We start from the raw sequence: 20,995 nt of genomic DNA on the forward strand, positions 1-20,995 counted from the left end.
GGTGCTGACGCTTGTAAGTATGCTCCTAATTTCACATTCCTTCCGTAATGAGTTAATGCATACATCCTGGGGGGCAATTTGCCCTGGGGTGACAGTTTCTGGAAGAATAAGGGTCTCAAGGATTGAAAATATTGTGCGGAACAGAGACAAGGGCAGCGGCACATCGATCGGCTGCTTTCCCAGGGTGTCACCTGTCCCCGGCTCAGCGCCAAGTGTCCCCGTTGCTCCTCAGCACGAGCAGAGCCGGTCACTCCACGGCCCTGAGCTGCTCCCAGCTGAGAAATCCCTGCTGGTCAGCATGGCAGCAAGGTCGGTAACGAACCGCACTGTTCGTTAGTGATATGCTCAAAGGTAACTAACGATCCTCATTATTTCTCTTGTAGGAGCAGAGAAAGCCCATGTCTGGGCTCCCTTACGTGCTCCGTGCACTGTGAGAGACACACAAAGTCCGAGGCAGCAGCGCTGGTCCATCAGAGCCATCCTCATGGCTTCCCACGAATTCATCCCCGTGGATTTCTGGCCTCGCTTTCACAAAATGCTCCTGGACAGGGTTAATCCCTTCTGCCTCTCCCCCCCAACCCTTAGGTGACTGATTGCTCCAAATTACCATATAGATTGAGAAAGCCAGGCCTGTGATTTCACAAGAGCTTCTGCCAGGCTCCTCCAAGGACCCGGAGGCCCTCATCCCATCTTCGCCCCTGTCTGGAGCTGCTTTCCTTGGAGACCAGCCCCGGCCTCCGCCTGATGAGAAGAGCAGCTGATGTTTCCAATCTGAGAGCAAAGTCAGGCAAGACAGCAACTTAAACCAGCCACATCCCCTTCCCCTCCTTTTTCTTCCCTTTCTCTGCTAAATTCAATCCCCCCCTAAACCTTAAAAAACCACTTCAAGGGCAACAGCCACCCCCTGCCCCACGTTTTCCCCCCAGATACGCTCCTCCAACCCAGCTGGGAAAGGAGGGGTGGGCACGACCTCTGCGTCCATCCGCTGCACCAACAGTTAATTCCCAGAGTGTTCCTGGCAGCCCCAGGCCGACAGAATAGAACGTGCACTGATTTCCTGATTGCACAGAGTAAGACATCGCCCTTTTCCCAACTTTGCAGCATCCTTTCCTAACCTCCGTGGACACGAGCAGGGCGATTTCCAGCCTGGGTTGGAGACATGAAAGCCCCGCTCCCCTTTTTCCGGGCTGAGATGACCCGAAAGCAGGACCAGCAGCACAGGCTTCCAGAACAGGAGCTACCTCCACCACAAACCAGACTCAGAGCATGTGGTGGCCACCGTCCTGTGTCTGCAAGCCCAGCTGCAGGCCCTGGGTGGCAGCGGAACCCTCTTACACCGCTGCTGGCATTTGCCTCCGAGCAGAGAGGAACCACAGAGCTTTCTCTCTCCGGCAGCAGTTTTGGGCAACCTGCTGTGTCTCCTGGTAACTGCTAAATGTCTCTGGGGTGCTGGCTGTTCGTCAACGCAGCAGGAACTATACGTGGAGAAAAGAAAAGAGGAAAAACCCTGCAGAGCTCAAAGGAGCCTACAGCCCACCGCCAGAGCCCGACGGTCCCCTGGGAGGATGGGACCACGAGTGCCGCGACTTGAGAAAATGGGATTTTTACCTACACAGGGATGGGGAACGGAGGAGGAGGTAGAAGAGAGGGCAAAGCACAGCAGTGGGGCCCAAGAGCTGACCAGAGCAGGGGCCAGGGGCAGCTCAGAGCCCCTGTGCCAGGACAGGGTGTCCTCTCTGTCCCCAGCCGGCTGCCCTTCGGGTCCTCCCTCCCCAAACACGCGCTTCCCCAGGTTGGGAGCCGAGTCCTGGCCAGCCCAACAGCTCACCTCCACGTCGCAGCACGAGTCCCATCGGCTGCCAGCTGCTGCTGCCCTTTCTCTCTCAGGAGCAGCCTCCAATTTCCATTTAAATTGAGATTTTAATGCTCCTTTTACCCTAGTCTCTGGGTATCCGGGGGCTTTGGACACTTGAGTTGTGCCTGATGGGTCCCGGATACCTCTCCCTAGTTAATGATCTCTCTCTTCACATAACCAGGCACCTAATGAGAAAATGTTGGGGCCCCGGTGCCTCCACAGCAGCTGAGGGACACTCAGAGCATTAAAGATGCCAGTTTGTTACTTTACTCCACAATTAAGCTCGCGTTAAATTGGATTTGAACTCCTATTTACTCATTTTATTCTTATCTAGACTGCTCAGCGCTGACAGCCTGAAAAACCACCCGTCTTCTCAACCTGTGAGCCAACATCGCTGCCCCCAGTTCACCCACGGTGAAAAACAGCTCCAGAAAGCAAACTGGTCTACCCGGGATTACCGGGCAGGAGCAGAGCTAAGCAACAGCACACACGAGTCGCGGCCCACAGCCCCTGCGCCGGGATCAGCCCCACGTAGGGATTCATTACGCTCAGCTCTGAAATTCGGGCAGGGATGCAGCAGTAGCTGCGCAAGGATGCTCGGAGGAGGATGCTCCTCGGTGGGACAGCAGAGGACACCTGTGCAGGAAACCCACAGCAGGAAAGAAAAAGGAAAAAGAAACCCATAGCAGGAAAAAAAAAGAAAAAGAAACCCATGCTGAAGCAAGATCAACAAGGTATATTTTTGCCCAAGCAAGCCCAAGCCACACCATCTTGGAGCCGTTGTCCATTTGCCAGACTGACCACAGAAGGTGTGCAATGTGCAGAAGCCTGTTTCGTAACCTGGCAATTTTTGGTGTAGCTCATTGTCACCACCTCGTTTTTCCCCGATGCCGATGCCAGGACGGATTCAGCCACCCATGTGCCCGGCCAGGGCACGAATCACAGTAAAAGGTCCAGCCGAGGGGGCTGGCGCACTGCACCGTTCATCGAGGACAGCCCCAGTGCTCCGGAGCCAGGGACCGGTGCAGCAGATTAAATGCAGACAACTGGACAAAAAAAAGGATCGTTTCACCCTCTTCACTGTCTTTCTTTTGCAGGTTCACCCTGCAACTCATCGTAGAGTGGTTATCATCATCATCATCGAATGGTATCATTGATAACAGCAGTACATCAAGCTACTTGTTTTTCCTCCGCTCGCTTTACAAATAGTCATGGATTAAGCCCCAGAACTTTGCCACAAGACGAGCATCAGTAAACTCTTCAAAACCAGGGAGGCCAGGACAGTTCTGCTTTGGGAAAAAAAAAAAAGCTGGGTATTCTCACTCCTCCTCGCCACCACGCCAGGAGTCCCGAAGTAAAGCACAGCCACACACGTGCCGCAACACCTGCTTTTAGTCTGGGAAATCATTACACATATCGCAGCGACGTTCAAGCGAAATCAGTCGCGTTGGGCCTCCTAGAAACAGGCCGGGTGATCGCCCCCATCTCAGAACAGCAACTCCTGCTCTGAGTTAGGCTCTACCGCCCTCCCAGAGCTGAAAAGCCCCGAGACCGTCCCAGCTTTGACAACTGGCCACCACCGCCACGCGGGGAGATGCTTAGAAATGAAGTTGAGTCTTATCCGTGCTTCCCCAGAAAAAAATCCAAGCGTCGACCTTGCAGATACGCTGAGCTCTGCTCCCCTCCCACGCTGATTATGCTGTAACTTGACTATAATTGGGCTCTATTTAATAATTACCGTTACTCTGTAATTATCACTTTCTGATTTTTCTCTTTGTGAACGTTTGCCGGGGAGGGGCGGGGGGGAGAGGCTTTTCTGCTGTGCCAGAGAGCTAAAGATGTCTCAGATTCAAGATGACATGGATGTGCCGCTTGCTGCCGCAGTGTTTAACCAGGCACCGATCAAAACACCTTTCTGAAGTCACTCGTGTCGCAGCCGGCACTGAAATGCTGGGGGCTGTTCACTTGGTGTCTCTACCCCCAGCTAAGCAGCCACAAGCTCCCCTACGCACCAGCGGGGCTAATTAAAGAGTACAGGTGAGCTGGAGCGCCTCTTAAGAAGCCATTATTATTGAAATGAGACAGCAAGGGAGGCAGTGTGGAAGGATCCTTAATGAAATGGGGGAGGAAGGGAATTAGAGGGAGAACAAAGTAAAAGGGGGAAGAAACAGTCTAGGAAAAGGAGGGGGACCTGACTGATGGGAGATGCTGCGGAGGTGCAGAAACCAAAACAGCAATGTTCTTGCTTTAACATCTGATTTTCTCCTCTACCCTCGGAGTCTGAAGGGCTCAGACACCCTCATTCCCAAAGGCTTCGAGCAAACGGTCCGACATCCTGGGGCTAAAACACAGTTTATGCTCATCCTAGACTGCCTTCCCTGTGCACGTCCCAGCTTCGGGAGGCTGGTTCTTGCTCCCGGGGCCAGAGCAGACTTTTAGATCACCGAATCCTCCCCTGCAACACGCTCCAGACAAGCTGCTACCAAGCACAGCCTCAGGGCTCCAGGAAAGGTGGCTGCATACTTGTCCAGACTCGCAGGATAATCTGCCAGAGCAACAGAGAGACAGTTGGAGGTGAGCCTAAGAGTTATCCCAGCGAGGCCATTACCTCCTTCCTGCACAGCCCACCGGGAACATGGGTTTCCCAAGCTAAAGGCTCCCATGCGGCACAGCACCATCCCAAGCACAAGGCAGCATTATCTAGTTCTGCCAGTGGCAATTATCACCAAGTATTGTTTGCCACTTGGCTTGTGCCCGTTGAGCAGCCCAAGGCTGATGGCCCTTTGGACACGGGCAGTGGCAAAGCCAGCCTCCCTCCCCACCAGCACAGCTGCGTTTTTACTTTATGGGCTACAGAGGAGAGGCTCAGCAGACCACACAAGTCTTTGCATTCTCAGCTGAAGTCACAAGGAAAGTGGAATTCAAGCCCTTGCATTTTCGTCTTTTGCAGAAAGCATTTTTCCATGGGTCAGCTAGAGAGAGCAGCGACACAGACCCCTACTGCCCACCCGGGCTGGATCTGAAACCGAGAGTTACAAAACCCACGTATCTGAAGCCCTTGAGCCATCTGGAAAATCACTCTGGCTATTCCACGCTTATTAATGTAAACTCCTGCCCAGACAGAAAGTACAATATGCACGTTATCCTCAAACTCCTCAGAAAACAGGCAACTGCAATAGTGTCCCTGCTTCCGTCTCTCCCTGAGACCACCCCACCACCCTTTTCCCGACCCTGTCTCAGTCGAACGCATTGCTGGTGAAAGGCGTGATCTTCTCTAGGGAGACAGCCGTTTTGCGCTCCACGTGCATCACCGCAGGCAAGGCATCCGCAGGGCAGGCGTTGCGAGAGGGCTGAGAGACCTGAGAAACCTTGTCAAAGGACGCCTCGTGGCTTTCCGTCTGCAGAGCAGCATGGGGGAGAAGCTGGGGGTAGCTGAGCGTCACCACGTCCTTCTGATACGTGGTGTCGTGGTGGTAGGAGACCAGCTCATTGCTGAAGTTCACTGTCTCCACTGCATTGCTGGGGCAAAGGCAGCCACAGCCCAAGATGGTTGCAAAAGCTCTCCGGAAGTCTGCGTTGAAAGCATAGATGATGGGATTGAGGGAAGAGTTGGCCCACCCGAACCAGACGAAGATGTTGAAGACAGTCTTGCTGACACAAGGTAGCTCTCCTGGCTCATGTAGGTCAAGATTACAGAAGGGCACCATGCAGTTGAGCACGAAGAAGGGCAGCCAGCAGAAGACAAAGACACCCATGATGATGGAGAGGGTCTTGAGGACCTTGGTCTCCTTCTTGAAGGAGTTCTTCAGGGAGGCCTCGTGAGGGCAGTCGCTGCTGTGGCAGTTTTGGGCATGTTCCACCGCCCTCTCCAGGGAGGAGATCCTGCGGATCTGCCGCTGGGCAATGCGGAAGATGCAGGTGTACGTCACAATCATGATGGCAACAGGGATGTAGAAACTAATGAGAGAAGATGAGATGGCGTAAGTCCGGTTGAGGCTGGAATCACAGTTCTCCTCCTCCCCAGTGACGTTAAAACCTGGCTCCTGTTGGCTAAAGAGCTCACGATCCTTGTGCCACTTCAGCTGCACAGGGATGAAGGAAATCAAGAGGGACAGTAACCAAGCCGCTCCGATCATGGTGAAAGCCACGCGCTGCGTCATCTTCCTCTCATAGCAGAAGGGGTTGGAAATGGCCCAGTAACGGTCCATGCTGATGATGCACAAATTGAGGATAGAGGCGGTGGAGCACATGATATCGAAAGCCACCCAAACATCACAGAAGGCCCCAAAGGGCCAGAACCCCGCCACCTCGGTGGCAGCCTTCCAGGGCATCACCAGTACAGCCACAAAGAGGTCGGACACTGCCAAGGAGATAACGAAGAAATTGGTGACCTTCGAGCGCAAGTGTCGGAACTTGACCACAGCCACACACACCAGGGTGTTGCCCAGCAGCGTGGAGAGGATGAGAAGGAAAAGCAAGGCAGCTGTCACCACGCGGAAGGGCAACTTGGAGTTGCTTTCCTCTGCCCAGCTCTTCCTGCTGCTGGTGTCATTGATCACATCCTGCCCATCTCCTTCTGCGGAGGAGTAAAAACCATCCATGGGTTCCCTTTTGTTGCAGGCACTTGAGAGGTTCCACAGCTGTTCAAGCCCCCATCAGCATCCAAAAACCCTTTTCACGGCTCCACTGACATCTCAGAAGCACCAACTGCCATCCTCCCAGCTCTCACACCCAGCCAGACGACCCGGCACAAGGAAAAGTGCTTGAAGCTCTGACTCCTTTCCAAATCTCCTGCTGACAGTGTGGCGTCTGCTTTTTTCCCCACCGCTCTTGCCTCCCACCCCACTTTTCTCTCTTTGCAGCCTGCCGCTCACAAAGAGCCGGCGCTCACCTCCGGCACTTGAGCGAGCTGGGAGGGCTTTGCTGCAAGCCTTCCTCCCTCTCCTCTCTCAGAAGCTCTTCATCCGTTGTTGATCTGGTGCCTGCTACGGAATCCCAGTCAATCCCTTCTGCACTGGCCAGGCTGGGACTTGCTGCCCGACGCAAGAGGGAATCGGACTCTCTTTACTCTTGCAGACAGACCTTCTCCGCTCGTGAAGCAGGCTGCTCTGCGCTTCCCTCTGGATTTCACACAGGTGAGATCCTTCTCTGCACGCGTACCAGGTCCCCAGCTCAGCAGGTCAGTCCTCTGCGAGCCGAGAAGAACGTGGCATTGGGAGCCCGCAGCCGGCAGGGTAAGTTGCTTGGGAATTAGGTGATAGGATTGACGGGGTAAAATAACAAACGTTCAAGTGGGATTTGAGGGTCCTCAATGCAAATCAGGATGGAAATTTAGTGCCCTCCATCTCTGAATAAAAGACGCCTAAATTCAGTGCGCAGGCACTGAGCCACGGCGCAGATATATGACCCTAAACCATTTATTCCCCCCGTGTCCTGAGCTGCCCAGCTGCAAGTGGTGCAAAACTGGCATTTAATTTTTGCTGCAAAATTCCTTCAAGTCCACAGGTACAAAGCACACCAGAAAAAAAAAAAAAGAAGCCTGTACAAATCTGAAAGCTTTTTCTTTCTGAAAGTTTCAGACGGAACACAGTTTTCAGACAGTCTTTCTTTCAGTAGAGGTTTTGTGTAGGACCAAAGAGGATTCTGAACATCGCTTGGATGAGATTTTTTGATAAATAAACGTGGGTATTTTCAGTAAAGTGATATAAGGTAGCATTTCTTTCAAGTTCATAACTCCCTCTTTAAATTTAGTTCCTAACTAGTTCCACATTAGCTGTCACCTCAGTGATCGACCGACAGCTTGAAAACATTAATTGGAAAATCCAGATGTCTCTCCAGCACAGAACCAGCCCTGTCAGCAAACAGCGGTCACCCCCAGGAGGTCTCCTCGGTACCCTACCATCTCCGAGAGCACAAGAACAGCTCTTCCTCTCACAAGGGCAGAGTAGAGCCCAGCAACCCCAGCCGTTGCCTCACCATTAGTCTGCTGGGGCTGAAAAGCAGCAATTGCAGGTGTCGTGGTACTGCAGAAGTGGGGAATGAGCAGGAATATCTCCCCTAAAACTACTCCTCTTCCTGCCCCGTAAAACTCTCACTCCAGACTGACAAGCAAGCGGCTCTCTAAGACTCTCCCCTATTGCATTGAGGGGAGGAACAGCGTGGTATTAGGAACCAGGTCTGACCCACAGTTTAGCCTTGGACACAAGAAGATCCCATCCATCACTTTGTAACTAAAGCCACTCTGTAAGCAGAAGGGCTCCTCTGATGGAAGAAATGCCAGAAAAATCCTTCAGGAGGCAAGTTTCCTCGAGAGCCAGCTCTGTAACGGCTGCTTAAACGGGGACCTGCTGTTGAGAAATGCCTTGCTGGTAAACTGGGCAAGGTGGGAAAGGGCAGCAAAAGCTTTCCAACTCGACCTGAAAAACCGACGCAGGCAGTTCAGCGTTAGTTCACGCGTTACATTGGTAGTTGCTGTAGTGTATCACGACGCCCTCTGCCTTCGCCTGTCACATACGCCACTTCTGAAGAAAGCAGCAGCCAATCTATACAGAGTCAGCTCAGCTGCGCTGAGATTTAATTAACTTGACCCTGCAGCCCAGGCTTTGCAGGAGCCCAGATAGAGCAGGAACTGCCCAAGAACAACTTTCAAACAAGAGCGCAATTATTCTCTTGAAGATACAGCACCAAGCAGCTTACTCCTAAAGCAAACAGCACGCTTGCTTTGTGACAGGTTAAAGAAAGTTGTTGCCAGCATGTCACAGCACTTAGTTCTGAAGGCTTTGTTTAATTAAGCCTCATTAGTTCCACCGTCTGCAGCCTACTCCTGCCAAGTGCCTATGCCAGGAAGGGCAGCTAGATGGCACCAACAGCCGGCTCATGGCTCAGCACTTCAGCTTGGCTCTTTTGTGCCAGGCCGGCTCCCTTCGTCCTCCCCAGAATTTAATCAGAGGAAAAGGAGGGTCACCTCATTGCCCAGACACCACAGGACCCTGGCAGTGCACTAAGGATGCATGCGGATGAACTGTCCTCTGTGCCCCAAAGGACATTTTTCTCACATTCCCCATGCCGGGCACAAAGATTTTTGAGATCTACATTGCAAGACGCTAACAACAGGAATACCAGCGACGGCAGGTGATCTGTCATACAGCATTAAATCACGGCAGAGGCTCGGAGTGAGAGCCCACGGTACACCTAGGTCGCACATGCCAAGCCAGAAGGCATTCCAGGAAATCATTCCTCGACGAAACCTTCCTCCTCCACAGGAGCTTCAAAATATCCAAGAAAGGATCTTGCCCTTGCACACCGCTTATATTAAAGCGGACATTCAAAGCTGGGTTAGCAGGGGGAAAACGGGATGGAGAGGGATCCAATCCATTACCCAATTTCTGTGCATCTCCGAATACACCTAACGAAGAGCGGACCGTTAACTCTGCTGTCACAGGCGAACACAATACAGTTACTCAAACAAAACACAGGCAGTTACTCATGTTCACAATTAACTCCTCCTGCCTGCTCGATGCAATTTTATCTACCGAGAAAGCTGTTCTCCTGCTTTATATTACTGAACAGTTCCTACATTTCCTCGCATAAGCAGCTGCTATTTTTTTTCCCCGAGAATCAAGTTAAGTACTATTTTAAACAGCACTCAAGTATGATAAGACTCCAGTTTGGTGGCAATTCAGCTCTAGGTTTTTATATTTAATTTCCTCGCCCAGCAAGAAGCTGCCCTCTATTTCCCTTCCCTGCTGTCTCACCAAAATATACTCAAAATTCTCTATTCAGCCATCTTGATTACATTCCCCACTTTGCATCAAAGGGAGAAAATTACAAGCCACTTCAAATAAAGCAGCAGCTGCTTGGGTTTAACTCTTCAATGCCTCTTCCAGAATGGCTGTCTCAGATGCATTAGAGAATTCCAGGAGAGTGTTTATCCCTACAGGAATCACTCTGCACTTTACTTCCAGAGAAGACACAAGTTCTGACAGCAGGGGAGAAACGAGGGGTTATCCGATCCTTTAAAAAAATAATCCAGCGATACTGGCTGTAGGCAAGACCAGTGTAACTCAGGGGGGGCTCGGTAGAAAGCAGAAAATAAGCACAGGGAAGAAACTTCCTCCTCCCTGCCCGTCCCAGCAAAAAACCACAGCAGCTCTCCAGGGATCAGCACCCAGCGCCGATCAAACCTCTTGCCAGAGGAAACAGGCTCGACTGCCTGCACTGCACGCTCAAAGCTTACTTCGGGCATCTTGGTAGGGGAGGGAAGTAGGAGTAATTTGTTTTGAGTAGTTTACACATCAGGTTACTCCATTTAGATTCATTGTCTTTAAACAAAGGAGAAAAACCAGTATCAGTCTCGTCAGCGACACTGCTTAATTACCAGAACAAGGAGCTGGACAAAAACTGTCCCAGAATAAGGTTTACATAGTGTTTAGTACAAAAACAAGGGGGCAATTAGGAGAACTGACTTCCTGGCACAGCATTTTCCTCCATGGCCACAGCAAGGTGCCTTAGGCAAAGGATGGTGTTCTGTGTGAAATTGCACGTTTGCAAAATGCTCAACGATGAAAAAGTGGAAACGTAAGACAAGCTGAAGGAAATAAAAAGAAACAAGCCTTTTCCAAAGTGATACTTGTAAAATTAAGGCTGTACAACTCAAAACCCAGCACAGGGTATTTGGTGAAGACAGACAACTTTAGGTTAACCATCGTACCTGTTGGGTTTGGTTTTTTTTTTTAAACACAGTGTAAAGGCTCAGGGAAATCAGTCTGGTACAGCACTTATTCAACTTGGGGTTTTTTGACAAAGCAGCTCAGGAATCTGCCCGTTTACTTTCAGCAGACAAGTTTTATAGATGCAGAAGCAGCGCTGGAACATCACTATTATGGCAGTGATCTGTGGCACAGGCAAAGAAAAGGAAGCACCACAAAGGACTCTGGTTCCGTTCCTCCCCTCCCCTTTATTACACATAGGCAGAAGCCACAGTGGTTTTTCTCCCGTTTACTTACAAAGGAAAGGAATACAGAGCTTCAAGTCAATTCAAATAATTCCGTGTGCAGCCTGGGTAAACGGCTAGCTGGCTACAGCACACCTTCTCTGGCAGGAATCTGCACGCTGGGACAAAGTGACAGAGAAGCCAGAGCCAACGCAGCGCCCTAGTGACACCTTTAATTTCTTCCCCTGTCCTCTGGGGCTAAAGCCGGGTTGTCAATAATTAACAGGACACGGGAACTCCAGCCCTAGTTTACCGCTTGCCTAAGCTGCCACCCACACGGCTCGAGCAATGGAGCTTGGTACCGGAGGCAGCGTAGAAACGAACGGTGCTGGGAATACATTCCGAGTCAGGGAGAGGTGCAGGGAGAGGAGGACTGGTGATACAGCAGCACGTCGCTAGTCGCTCCCCTGCCACGCACGGGCTCCGTGTGCAGAAAGCCCAGTTAATAGCACATTCCCCTCCTGAAAGAATTCATTTATTCACAGTAGGCATCAGGCTTTCCGCTCTTCCACGTGCATACGCATAATAAAAAAGGGACCTGCAAAAGACGACGATTTCACTTCTGAGGGGCAAAGACAGCCTCTAAAAAACATCTTCAGCTGCTTTGCTCCTTTTTTCATTAGAAACATTTACAGGGTTTTGTTTTGGGCTTTCTGGTAACCCATAATCTTGTGGAATTGCAACATCAAGACTGAAGGCAAAGTCAAGGCTGTTACATGAAACCGTCCTTTCAGAAAGGGAAAGTGATGCATCCCTTCTCCTCCCACTCCAAATCACTCAATACGAGAGCTCAGTGCAGATCACCCTGCAGTTCCCAAGAAGTTTTGCAAATAGGGAAGATACAAAAATAGCTAACGGCTCAAGTTTCAAGTAAGAGCACGCAGAAAATTGTATTCTAGTGATTGCACGCCTTCATCACAACAGGCAGCCTAAGAAACTTCTTCATTTGAAATCTTTTGCAGGTCTCCCTTTTAAGGCCTTAGTATCATTACAGAAAGAGGAATTATTTTTGTCTTGTGCTTGCACTTGCTGCCCCCTAGAGCAGCAACAAAATCTCCTACAATTTAACAGTTACAGTGTCTAGTTGTCCACGACCGTGCAAAATACAGACAGGGAGGGATAGAACTATCATAAGGTGTTTAAGCTTGTTGCAGATAACTTATGTCAGGGACAGTACCTATGTGCCAAGTGTTTTTAAACAACCACACAAACAGCCAAATGTTGAGCAACTGCAATACCGCTGCAACTCAGATTCTCAACATCAGCCACAGCAAAGAAAGAAAAACGAGCACTGTTATGGACATAGAAGAGTTCATCTTCACCGGGCAGAATAGTGAACTGCATTCCCAGAAGGGAAGACTGGATGTCGCAGAGTGACTTGGGATCACAAGTCAAATTGAGACCAGTGCAGATGTTGGCACAGAGATGACAAACACCAGCTGGGGCCAGTTCCAGAGTGGATTGTCATGGCAGGAGATCCTGTTGCTGAGCCAAGTGATATCCATGAAGAACAGGGGAGCGTCACCCCTCTCCCCAGAAGTTCTAGTCATTAGTTAAGGAACCTTAAAACAACTTCTCAAACTGCAGCAACAGGATACTGTTGGGTCTTTAGAGATTCAGTCCCAGAGCTGTTTTGGGTTCAGAGGAAGCAGAGGGAGTCTTTTGTGCCAAATCTATAAAGAAAATTGCAACAGAAAGATCAGTTTTCATCAGTAAGAGCGACTAGATCAACCATGTCATAACTAACAAATGCAATTTCAGAGCGCCTCAGTGCTTCAATATTCAATCGCATTCTCTTGGAAACCCACGCTCCATGTTTGATATGGGATGCTGAGCGTTCTTCGCTCTGAAACTTCAGAATGTATCGGCTACACAAATAGAAAGAAAACTATATGGACAGTTAATTGTTCATTAAGAGATTATCCTGAAAGGAAAATTAAAGTCTATTTACCCCGGTCCAAGACAAGTCTAGCAAAAACTCAGCACACAGTTCAAGCCCATAAGCTCTGGTCACTCATGTCACTAAATAAAGACTAGTTTAGTATTAGTTTAAGCAGACATCATACCTGTAACACATAAGATAAGCATCGGAAGCATTCTAGGGCAGAGAAGATGCTGTGTGCTTGGCAGCAACAGGCACAAAAATGCTGGTATACTTTATCACTCTTAACAGAACATACAAAAACCACGGCCTGGCTTTGTATAGGCTTTGTTAAACGACAACAAAAAGTAATTAGTCCAAAGGTACTTGGCCTTCAACTTTCCCTATACCCCACGGCAAAAAGTTCAGGCAGAATTTCTAACAAAGAGGGCAGTTTCTCTGAAGACTTTGTCTGGTAGTGAAAGACAATGCCGTCGAACACCTGGCAGGGCTGCCAGGAGAGCTTGCTTTCAACCAGGTAACTGAAGCGGGAAAGATTCTAGCTCAGACTTCAGTTCTGCTAGACACGTTTTATTTCACAAGGCTGCCATGGCTCCTAATAGCAGCTAACCAACGCAACTTGCTGACATCCGTACCTCCGTCAGCAATAGAGAGCTTTTCCAATTCAGCTTCAAGCTCAGCATCAGAAATGGGTGGATTCAGCACCTTCTGGGGAACAGGAGGCAGATCTACAGGCTCCTTAGTCGAGTCCTGGAGGAGGCTGTCCAGCTCCTTCTCAAGCTCCTCAGTGTCCATCTCTGCTGATTAAAGAAAACATTCAGTTCCAAGCAGAATTAAGTAGCATTTTCACAGCACAAACTGAAGTCCAAATTTAAGAGAGGTATTATTACTCCCGTCCATCATTACTCATAATAATTAGGAACTCCCTGTGATGCTTCTGAGGGTGAAAATTCAGTCCTGATCTCAAGAAGTTACTCCTTTAGAAGCCTTTGTGCTGAGATATCTAAGGGCAGGAAAACATTTCAGCAGAGACAAAAAAGCTGCAGCAACACACAGGCCACAGGAAAGAGATAATCACTTAAAAAAACAAAGCAGCAGCCACTCTAAAAATAGATTTAGTTCAGAGTTGTGTAATGTTGATCTAAAATCCACCGGCACTTAGAGACTGCAAGGATTTGGAGATGCACAAATGCTGATTCCTCTGTAACCCACTGTCAGAGAACTCCTTGTCAGTCCTCGCTCCCTCTCAAGGCGCCAATAGCAACGTCCTTGGTATTTCAGTGGGCGATTATTCTCCCAGGAAGGAGGACTAGACATAGGTGGGGAGGGAGCAGGGAAGGGATGGCAGCACAGAGGGCCAGCAGTGCAAGAGAAGATGAAAACCCCAAAACATACCTAGACCATTGATTCCCATTCCAGCCAGAGTCTGGGCTACTTCATCTTGAGTATCGCAAAGCTGAGGAAACATACAGAGTGTTTGATACAGAATATAAGCTAATTTTATGTCTTACTGTAGCCACCTATGTCAAAAGTAGAAATAACAAAAAAATTCAGAAGTTGACTTAAAGGCAGCAGATACTAATGCACAAGAGAGATTCCCAACATGACTGGGGCTTCAGTAGCAAAAGCAGTAATACGGAATATTATTTAGTAAATGCTACAAGAACAAATAGCACATTTGATGATCAAACCTGAAACGGAATTTCACAGACAAAAAAAAAAAAAAAAAAAAAAAAGAGGAAAAGCTCCCTAATTTCAGCTTTTTCACATAAGTAATGAGCCCGTATTGCAGCTTAGGCTAAGAAAACAAGGAAGCTGAAGACCAATACACCTCAGCTACGAAATTTTTACAGACAGCCTCTCAGTTCGGTAGCTGAAGTCACCATTTAAGTACATGGAGCTGAAGTTGCTAAAAAAGTAATCCTTCTCTGTTTTTCACACCAGCTTACGCAGACAGATTACTCTCTTCATTTCAATTCATTCAGAATAAAGTCGTCTCCTTTCCTTTACTGAACTGCAGAAGATTATGGGTTAGGGGGGTTTAAGACCCCGTTTTTATGCATGTATTTGCATTCCAGCTTCCAAAGATATGACTTGTATTTCTTTTTAATACATCTTGCTAAACATTTTCTAGGAGAGCTGTGAGCTTGCACAATATTGCTAACCAAAAGAATACACGAAATACTCAAATTTAATTAAAATTGTGATTACTAGCCAGCAATAAATGCAAATGTGTAAACCCAAACACAATTATTTGGAGACCTCTGCTCGCTCGTCTAAAAAGATCAAGATTAGAGTCAGTTTGCTCTGGTGACAGAAACCAAACGGTGCCACAAGCCTCAGCATTAATAGCCGGGCAAGCTTGCTGCGTACATCCACACACTATTTGCTTGTTTATTTAGATATGGTCTTGTTTCAGTACCTCTTGTATCTGATCCACCAGGTTCTCTGCCTTCTCCACAGTAACATCCTTCATAGAGAGTTTCAGAGCTCCCACACCAGCCTGATAGGCGTTAAATACCTTAAAAAAAAAAAAAAGAAAGATGCACAGTGCTAACTAAGAACAAACAACAGGCCGTGTAAGCTTCCCTCGACACCCGTTATCCAAATGGGACCCCCAGAGAAACATGAGCACACAAGCAGAAAATGGAGCCACAAGCAGGTTTATTCAGAGCGATACCCCAACAGCGGATTTGCTGTTTCCTAGAGCGGAGAATCGAGTCTCACCAGGCAGCTTACACCCCTCAGACACAAGCTCTGACAAGCAGGTAAAGCAGCACAAATGAGAAGAGCGGGGCTAAAGTGAGAAGCACAAGACAAAATTAACACGCTACCATCTGGTCAGTCTGGGAGGCGTATATACGATCCAAGATCCCCTGCACCGCATCCAGCTTGGAATGAAGCTCTTCAATGCGCCTTTCCGTCCTTCGTTTGGATTTCAAACATCTCAGCGCCTGGAGACATTAGATACACAGACTCGCATCACAAACTGGGCAGCAGCCAAAGGAAGTGCAAAAAAAATAGCAATCCTTGTGCAGTAACACACACACACCAGCTGGTTTTAAGAGTTAGATACTTCCATTTCTCTTCACCACATCACTCTGGACAAATATATTCTTATCTTCACCTTAAGGAGACCTTTGGCCTCAGAAACACCACTTCAACACGTCTAAGTTCAATCACACAATGCCAATGGTCATTATCTGCAGCTATGGACCAGCTCCCAGACGCTTCCCTTGTAGTTGCTCCCAAGTGGAACAGTACTTACCAATTGCTTTTTCCCAGCTCTACAAGCGCTCCGGGCATCCTCTTTACATCTGCAGAGATGCAACAAAGAAAAGCAGCTTATTCCTTTGCAAGCAATAGTTATTTCACAAATCAGCAACCATCCTCGCTACCTTGCTCTAATCCAGAGGTGACGGAGTAACAATGCATTTCAGATACGACCGCTCTTAAGCCATTGTTGCTTCTCAGAAATAGCTCTTGAACGCATTCCAAATCTTTTTGCAAAAACTTTTGACATCCACTCACTGCAAGTTGTTTTCATGGGGATAGGGAACAAAGACTGGAAAACCTGCCCTACCAGATGACTGTGGCTGTTATGTTTACTGAACAGGAAAGAATGACTTTCAGAAAGCAGCTTCGTTCTAACTATGCTACAGGAATACACAGTTCTACAGCACACAGAAGTTCTTCCCACCACCCTTCCCCAAATTACTTCTCTGCTTCCTGGGAAAGGGACTCCACCTTCTGTGACAGCAGCTGTTCGCTTTGCATCAACTGATACACTCCAATATCCACATCATTCATTGGGGAGACTTTGGCATGAAGACCTCGGGCAAACTTCACTATCTAAAGAAAAAGAACCACACGCTCAAGCCAGTTGCCTCCAGAATCTGTGCCTGCACTAGAAATACTTTCACTCTGATGGAAGGAAACAATGTTTTTTACATCCCCAGCTTAAGCCCTGTAATAGAGTGATGAGGACATACCAGTTACCATATAATCTAATATTAAACTAGACAGGATCGAGTAACACCAGTGTGAAAACAGAAAGCCTTAACGGAACACCCTGAAGATTTAAAGCTGTCCTGGTGCTCCGAACAGCGTATGGCAATGTCACATTTCTAAGTACTTCAGTACTGAACTGTACGGTGCAGAACACTACAGGCAAATGTGCCATCTTAGAGACGGGAGCGCCTGCATCGCTGTAGTTACTGACAGACAGGAAAACCTTTCCACAGAAAGTGGAAGGCTGACTCTAGTAGCGTGGAACAACTTCAGTTTGGGGGTAGCTGGGAACAGTCAACCTGCGAGTAGACAACTACCGTGTTTGCCAATTTTCTAGCTTTTAAATTACATAAGTAATATTACAAATGTTTGACGGAGAAAAATAAGAACCTGTCATGCAAGACTGAGGATTTAATCTCATCTATAACCAGGTTATGATGTTGGAGCACACAGAATTGAGTTTTCCAATCAAAGAACGCCCATATTTAGCCAATACGGTATTCTTTCCAGCCAGATGAAATGCAAGACAGGGATTATACCACCCAAAAGCAGTCACCTTTACCCTGTACCTTCTCTCCATTCTGTTCCAGGATCGTGACCCTCTTTTCCTTTTGCAGCTGGAGAAGCAACAAGTAGAACGTCCTTTCATCTGGACAAACGCTGGCACAGAGGGAACGCAGCTCTGAGAGGGCAACAACAGGGTGAGAAGAAAGCGCAGAGTTCTGATACAGGCGATAAACTTCCTCTGCTTTCTCCTGCAAAGGAAGCAACAGAGCCGTCTATTAGTTTACACAGCACTCCCACAACAACTGCCAAGTCCACACCTGCTTCCTCCCACACGCTGAAGGTGAAAAGTTAGACACACGATGTTTTGAGCCAGACAGACTTTCAGAATGAGTTGTACATAACATTCAAAAGCAGTTACAATGCTTTAAACATATCACCATTGATGGAATGAAAAATATTACAGTTTTCCCTGAGAACCAAAGCTACACTACTCACGTTCCCTGTGCAAATGCTACAGAACGACATAACCACACAGGCAGCAAGTGAGCCTCCTCTGCATTTCTCAAAGTTCTTCCCCCTCCCCAAGCTTCAATCCAACGAAAGCTTTTCTTTAACCCACACTGTAATTCTACTCACTGAGACATTTTGCATCATTTCTACATGGGCAGAGGAAAAAGAAGCGTTTTCCCCACTGCAAGTGAGAGTTATGGTCCACTTAGGACTACAGAAACAACGCTTTCCAACCACCCCCAGATTCCACATCAAGGCTTGTGGTTTTCCAGGCACCTTTTTAAAAGGTTTCTCTTCTCTCCGCTGCACACACCCTCTGAAAGGGCTGTGGAACACCCACTGCAGAGGTAAGACAGCGTCTGCTATCAGAGTAACTACAAACAGTTGAACACATCTAAAGAGCTCTTGTATTCCTGCTTGTCCCGGTCATTTAGACAGCGCTTGCACGCAACAGCAGCAAGTCTTGGTGCTAATTTTAACAGTCGCTGAGTAACACAGAGACTGTCAGCACTGCACTGTCCAAGCCAGGCTGAGCAACAATGAATTAGATGAATTCACAATGCGACCCACAGGTCTACCACTAACAATGTGCCACAGAAAAGGCACAGGTTTGACAGGACAAAGGGCGGTTCTAATCATGTCTGAAAAGGCAGGCTGAAAGCACACGCTCTGAAGTGAAAGCAGCCTTTAGTAACGCACATGTGAGTTCAGCTCAATGATACATTGGACTGACAGCCAGCAACTTCTACGTCACCCATTTCTCCCTACAACAGATGGCACTCAATCTGCAAGTTTCCCTCGGATACTACACTCGCACAAACTCAAACCTGAGATTTCCAGTGGTCTCACAGCATACTACTTGCCCTCCTAGACAAGCAAGCAAGCCTGCCCCTCCCATTTCTTGGAATTCAGAGAAAAGTTGTTATTAGTTTCAAGGAACATCTGTAGATATAAACGATTTCTTATTCCCCAGTTATTAGAGGCTTTTAAACATCTAATGAGTACAAACGAAGGCCTATTCAATCCTGATCTTTCCTTGCTAGCAAGGAAATGACTCATAATTTTTTTGGAGATGCATAATCTTGAGAAAGCTCTCAACAACACTCACCTGAAGCAGCTCCACGTAAATCAGAACTTCTTCTTCCTCAGGTATTTTACTGTCACCCAGCACACTGGACAGAGTCCACTTCAGGGGCTTCAGAATGAAGACTCCCACACCCCAGGAGATCCAGCTGCTGTCTACACTGGCCATGAAGTCTGACTCCCTCTGCAGCTTGCCACGTCTAGAGAGAAGACATGCATGCAGAACTGAACATGGTCAGTCTAAGCCCTCCCACTGGCAGCTAGCAAGAGTGCTAGGATGGAGAATTATTAACTGAAACATTGCTCTCGTACATCCACAGCCCTAGTGGTGTTTCCTAGCTACAAGTTAGTTTCTAGTTAGTTTGATGTGTTACTGCTGCCCGTGAAAATGCACAGAGGCCTCCACTCCTCCCGGGGCTCCTCTGGACACAGGGGTCTTTTGTTTACTATTTTTCCAGTTTGGTAAGTTTCTCCCAGTTTTCTGACTTGAAACTGATGAAGCATCAAACAAGGAAATCCATGGGGAGGACTGGTTTTTAGTAAGGGGCAGTTGCACATTTCAGGATGCTTCATTTGCATGTTTTGCAAATATAGCTTTTCTCAGATCCAGAAGTTTTATTTGTTACGTTACAGACACAGACTCAGCTAGCTCCTGCTGTTCTTGAATCTTTTCAGGGTGTCAGTGCTAGGCTCTAGTTTCACAACACAAAACACCTGGTTGCAAATACCAGCACACCACATCCCCACATGCCCCCTACACATACCATTTGCAGCCTGGTCATCACAACAACCGTTTCAGGAAACACAACCCAATTTAACACAAAGCTCCTCTTGCACCTTCAAACACTCCCAGCACCTTATTCCCTTGGGATCCCCTGCACTCCCCACACCCCCTGTGAGCCCCAGGGTGAGCTCCTCGAACTCCCTGTCCATGCTTCACCTTGCACAGGGCTCCCAAATTCCCCCCGCATAACATAACCTTGTATTCCCTTGGGCCTCTCTGTGCTCTCCTCTCCTTCGCAAGCCCTGCCACCGCAACCAAAACCCCCTCAAGCTCTCCCACACTCCCAGCACTTAGTGCGGGCAAGCACAACCACCCTTCCAAAAAGAGCATCAAGTCTTCCATCATGTCCCCCTCCATGTCCATCCAGCACCCTGCAGCACTCTCCCCACCACACACAGAGCATGGCACAAAACGGTTTGGGTTGGGAGGGACCTTAAAGGCCACCCATGGCCACCCCCTGCCCTGGGCAGGGACACCTCCCACCAGCCCAGGTTGCTCCAAGCCCCGGCCAACCTGGCCTTGAACCCCTCCAGGGATGGGGCAGCCACAGCTTCTCTGGGCAACCTGGGCCAGTGTCTTGCCACCCTCACAGGAAAGAACTCCTTCCCGACATCAAAGAACGGGCTGGAAGGGACCTTAACGCTCATCTCGTTGCACACCCCTGCCCTGGGCAGGGATACCTCCCACTAGACCAGGCTGCTCGGAGTCCCGTCCAGCCCTGCCTTGGACACGTCCAGGCTGACACCACACAGAGCTCTCCTTGCCTGCATCCAGGGCACAAAGCTCCCTTACACCCCCTCCTTCTGCAACCACCTCTCCTCAGGCCTCTCCTCCCTGATGGCTCCCCCCCTTACAGAGACACCCCCACCCTCCACCCCTAGAGACACATCCCCCCCCTCACAGGGACACCCTCAGACGCCCCCCCGCGGCCTCCCCTGTCCCCCACCCCCGCAGCGGGAGGCCTGCCCAGGCGCAGGCCGCTACCTGAGGAGCTCCCGGAGGACGGTGCCGAGGCCGAGCGGGAGGCTGCCGCGCCGCTCGAAGCCGTGCTGCAGGTCTCGCAGGCAGGTACGCACGGAGCCCCGGCGGCGACCGCGGGCCAGCACCAGCCCGACCCAGAAGGCCATCTTGCTGTCCCACTCGGTGCTGTTCACCTCCCGGCTCTGCTTGAAGGCCGAGAAGAGGAAAGCCATGCGCTCGTCGTCCGTCTCCCACTCGGGCGGCAGGTCCCCGGCCGGGGCCGGCCCAGGCGGCGCCCGCCCCGGGCTGCACATCTACGCGAGCCCCCGGCTGCGCCGCGGCCTCCGCCCGGCCGGGACCCGCCTGGCTGCCGGGAAGACGCGAAGCGCATGCGCACCGCTCCCCGCTCCC

General features: G+C 49.4%; 2 protein-coding genes across 3 annotated transcripts; both read right to left on the reverse strand.

Moving 5' to 3' along the window:
• Positions 1–1,633: 1,633 nt before the first annotated feature.
• Positions 1,634–7,317, reverse strand: LOC134526574 (D(1) dopamine receptor-like). Its single transcript, XM_063358577.1, has one exon. The coding sequence runs from the start codon at positions 6,454–6,456 to the stop codon at positions 5,092–5,094; it is 1,365 nt and encodes a 454-aa protein (XP_063214647.1). The 5' UTR covers positions 6,457–7,317; the 3' UTR covers positions 1,634–5,091.
• Positions 7,318–10,791: 3,474 nt separating this feature from the next.
• On the reverse strand, positions 10,792–20,995 carry CHMP7 (charged multivesicular body protein 7). Of its 2 annotated transcripts, none has more exons than XM_063358578.1 (10): positions 20,609–20,995; positions 18,866–19,040; positions 17,310–17,495; positions 16,448–16,581; positions 15,998–16,046; positions 15,564–15,683; positions 15,152–15,250; positions 14,125–14,185; positions 13,365–13,529; positions 10,792–12,520 (listed from the first exon to the last, which is right to left on the reverse strand). In XM_063358578.1, exons 1-10 carry the CDS (start codon positions 20,896–20,898, stop codon positions 12,456–12,458), a joined length of 1,344 nt encoding a protein of 447 aa, XP_063214648.1. In that variant the 5' UTR covers positions 20,899–20,995; the 3' UTR covers positions 10,792–12,455. The 2 variants fall into 2 exon arrangements, with proteins under 2 accessions (XP_063214648.1, XP_063214649.1); XM_063358579.1 differs by having other exon boundaries at positions 13,365–13,526; positions 20,609–20,994.

The sequence above is a fragment of the Chroicocephalus ridibundus genome, chromosome 23, assembly GCF_963924245.1.
Source record: "Chroicocephalus ridibundus chromosome 23, bChrRid1.1, whole genome shotgun sequence".
Lineage (NCBI taxonomy): Eukaryota > Metazoa > Chordata > Aves > Charadriiformes > Laridae > Chroicocephalus > Chroicocephalus ridibundus.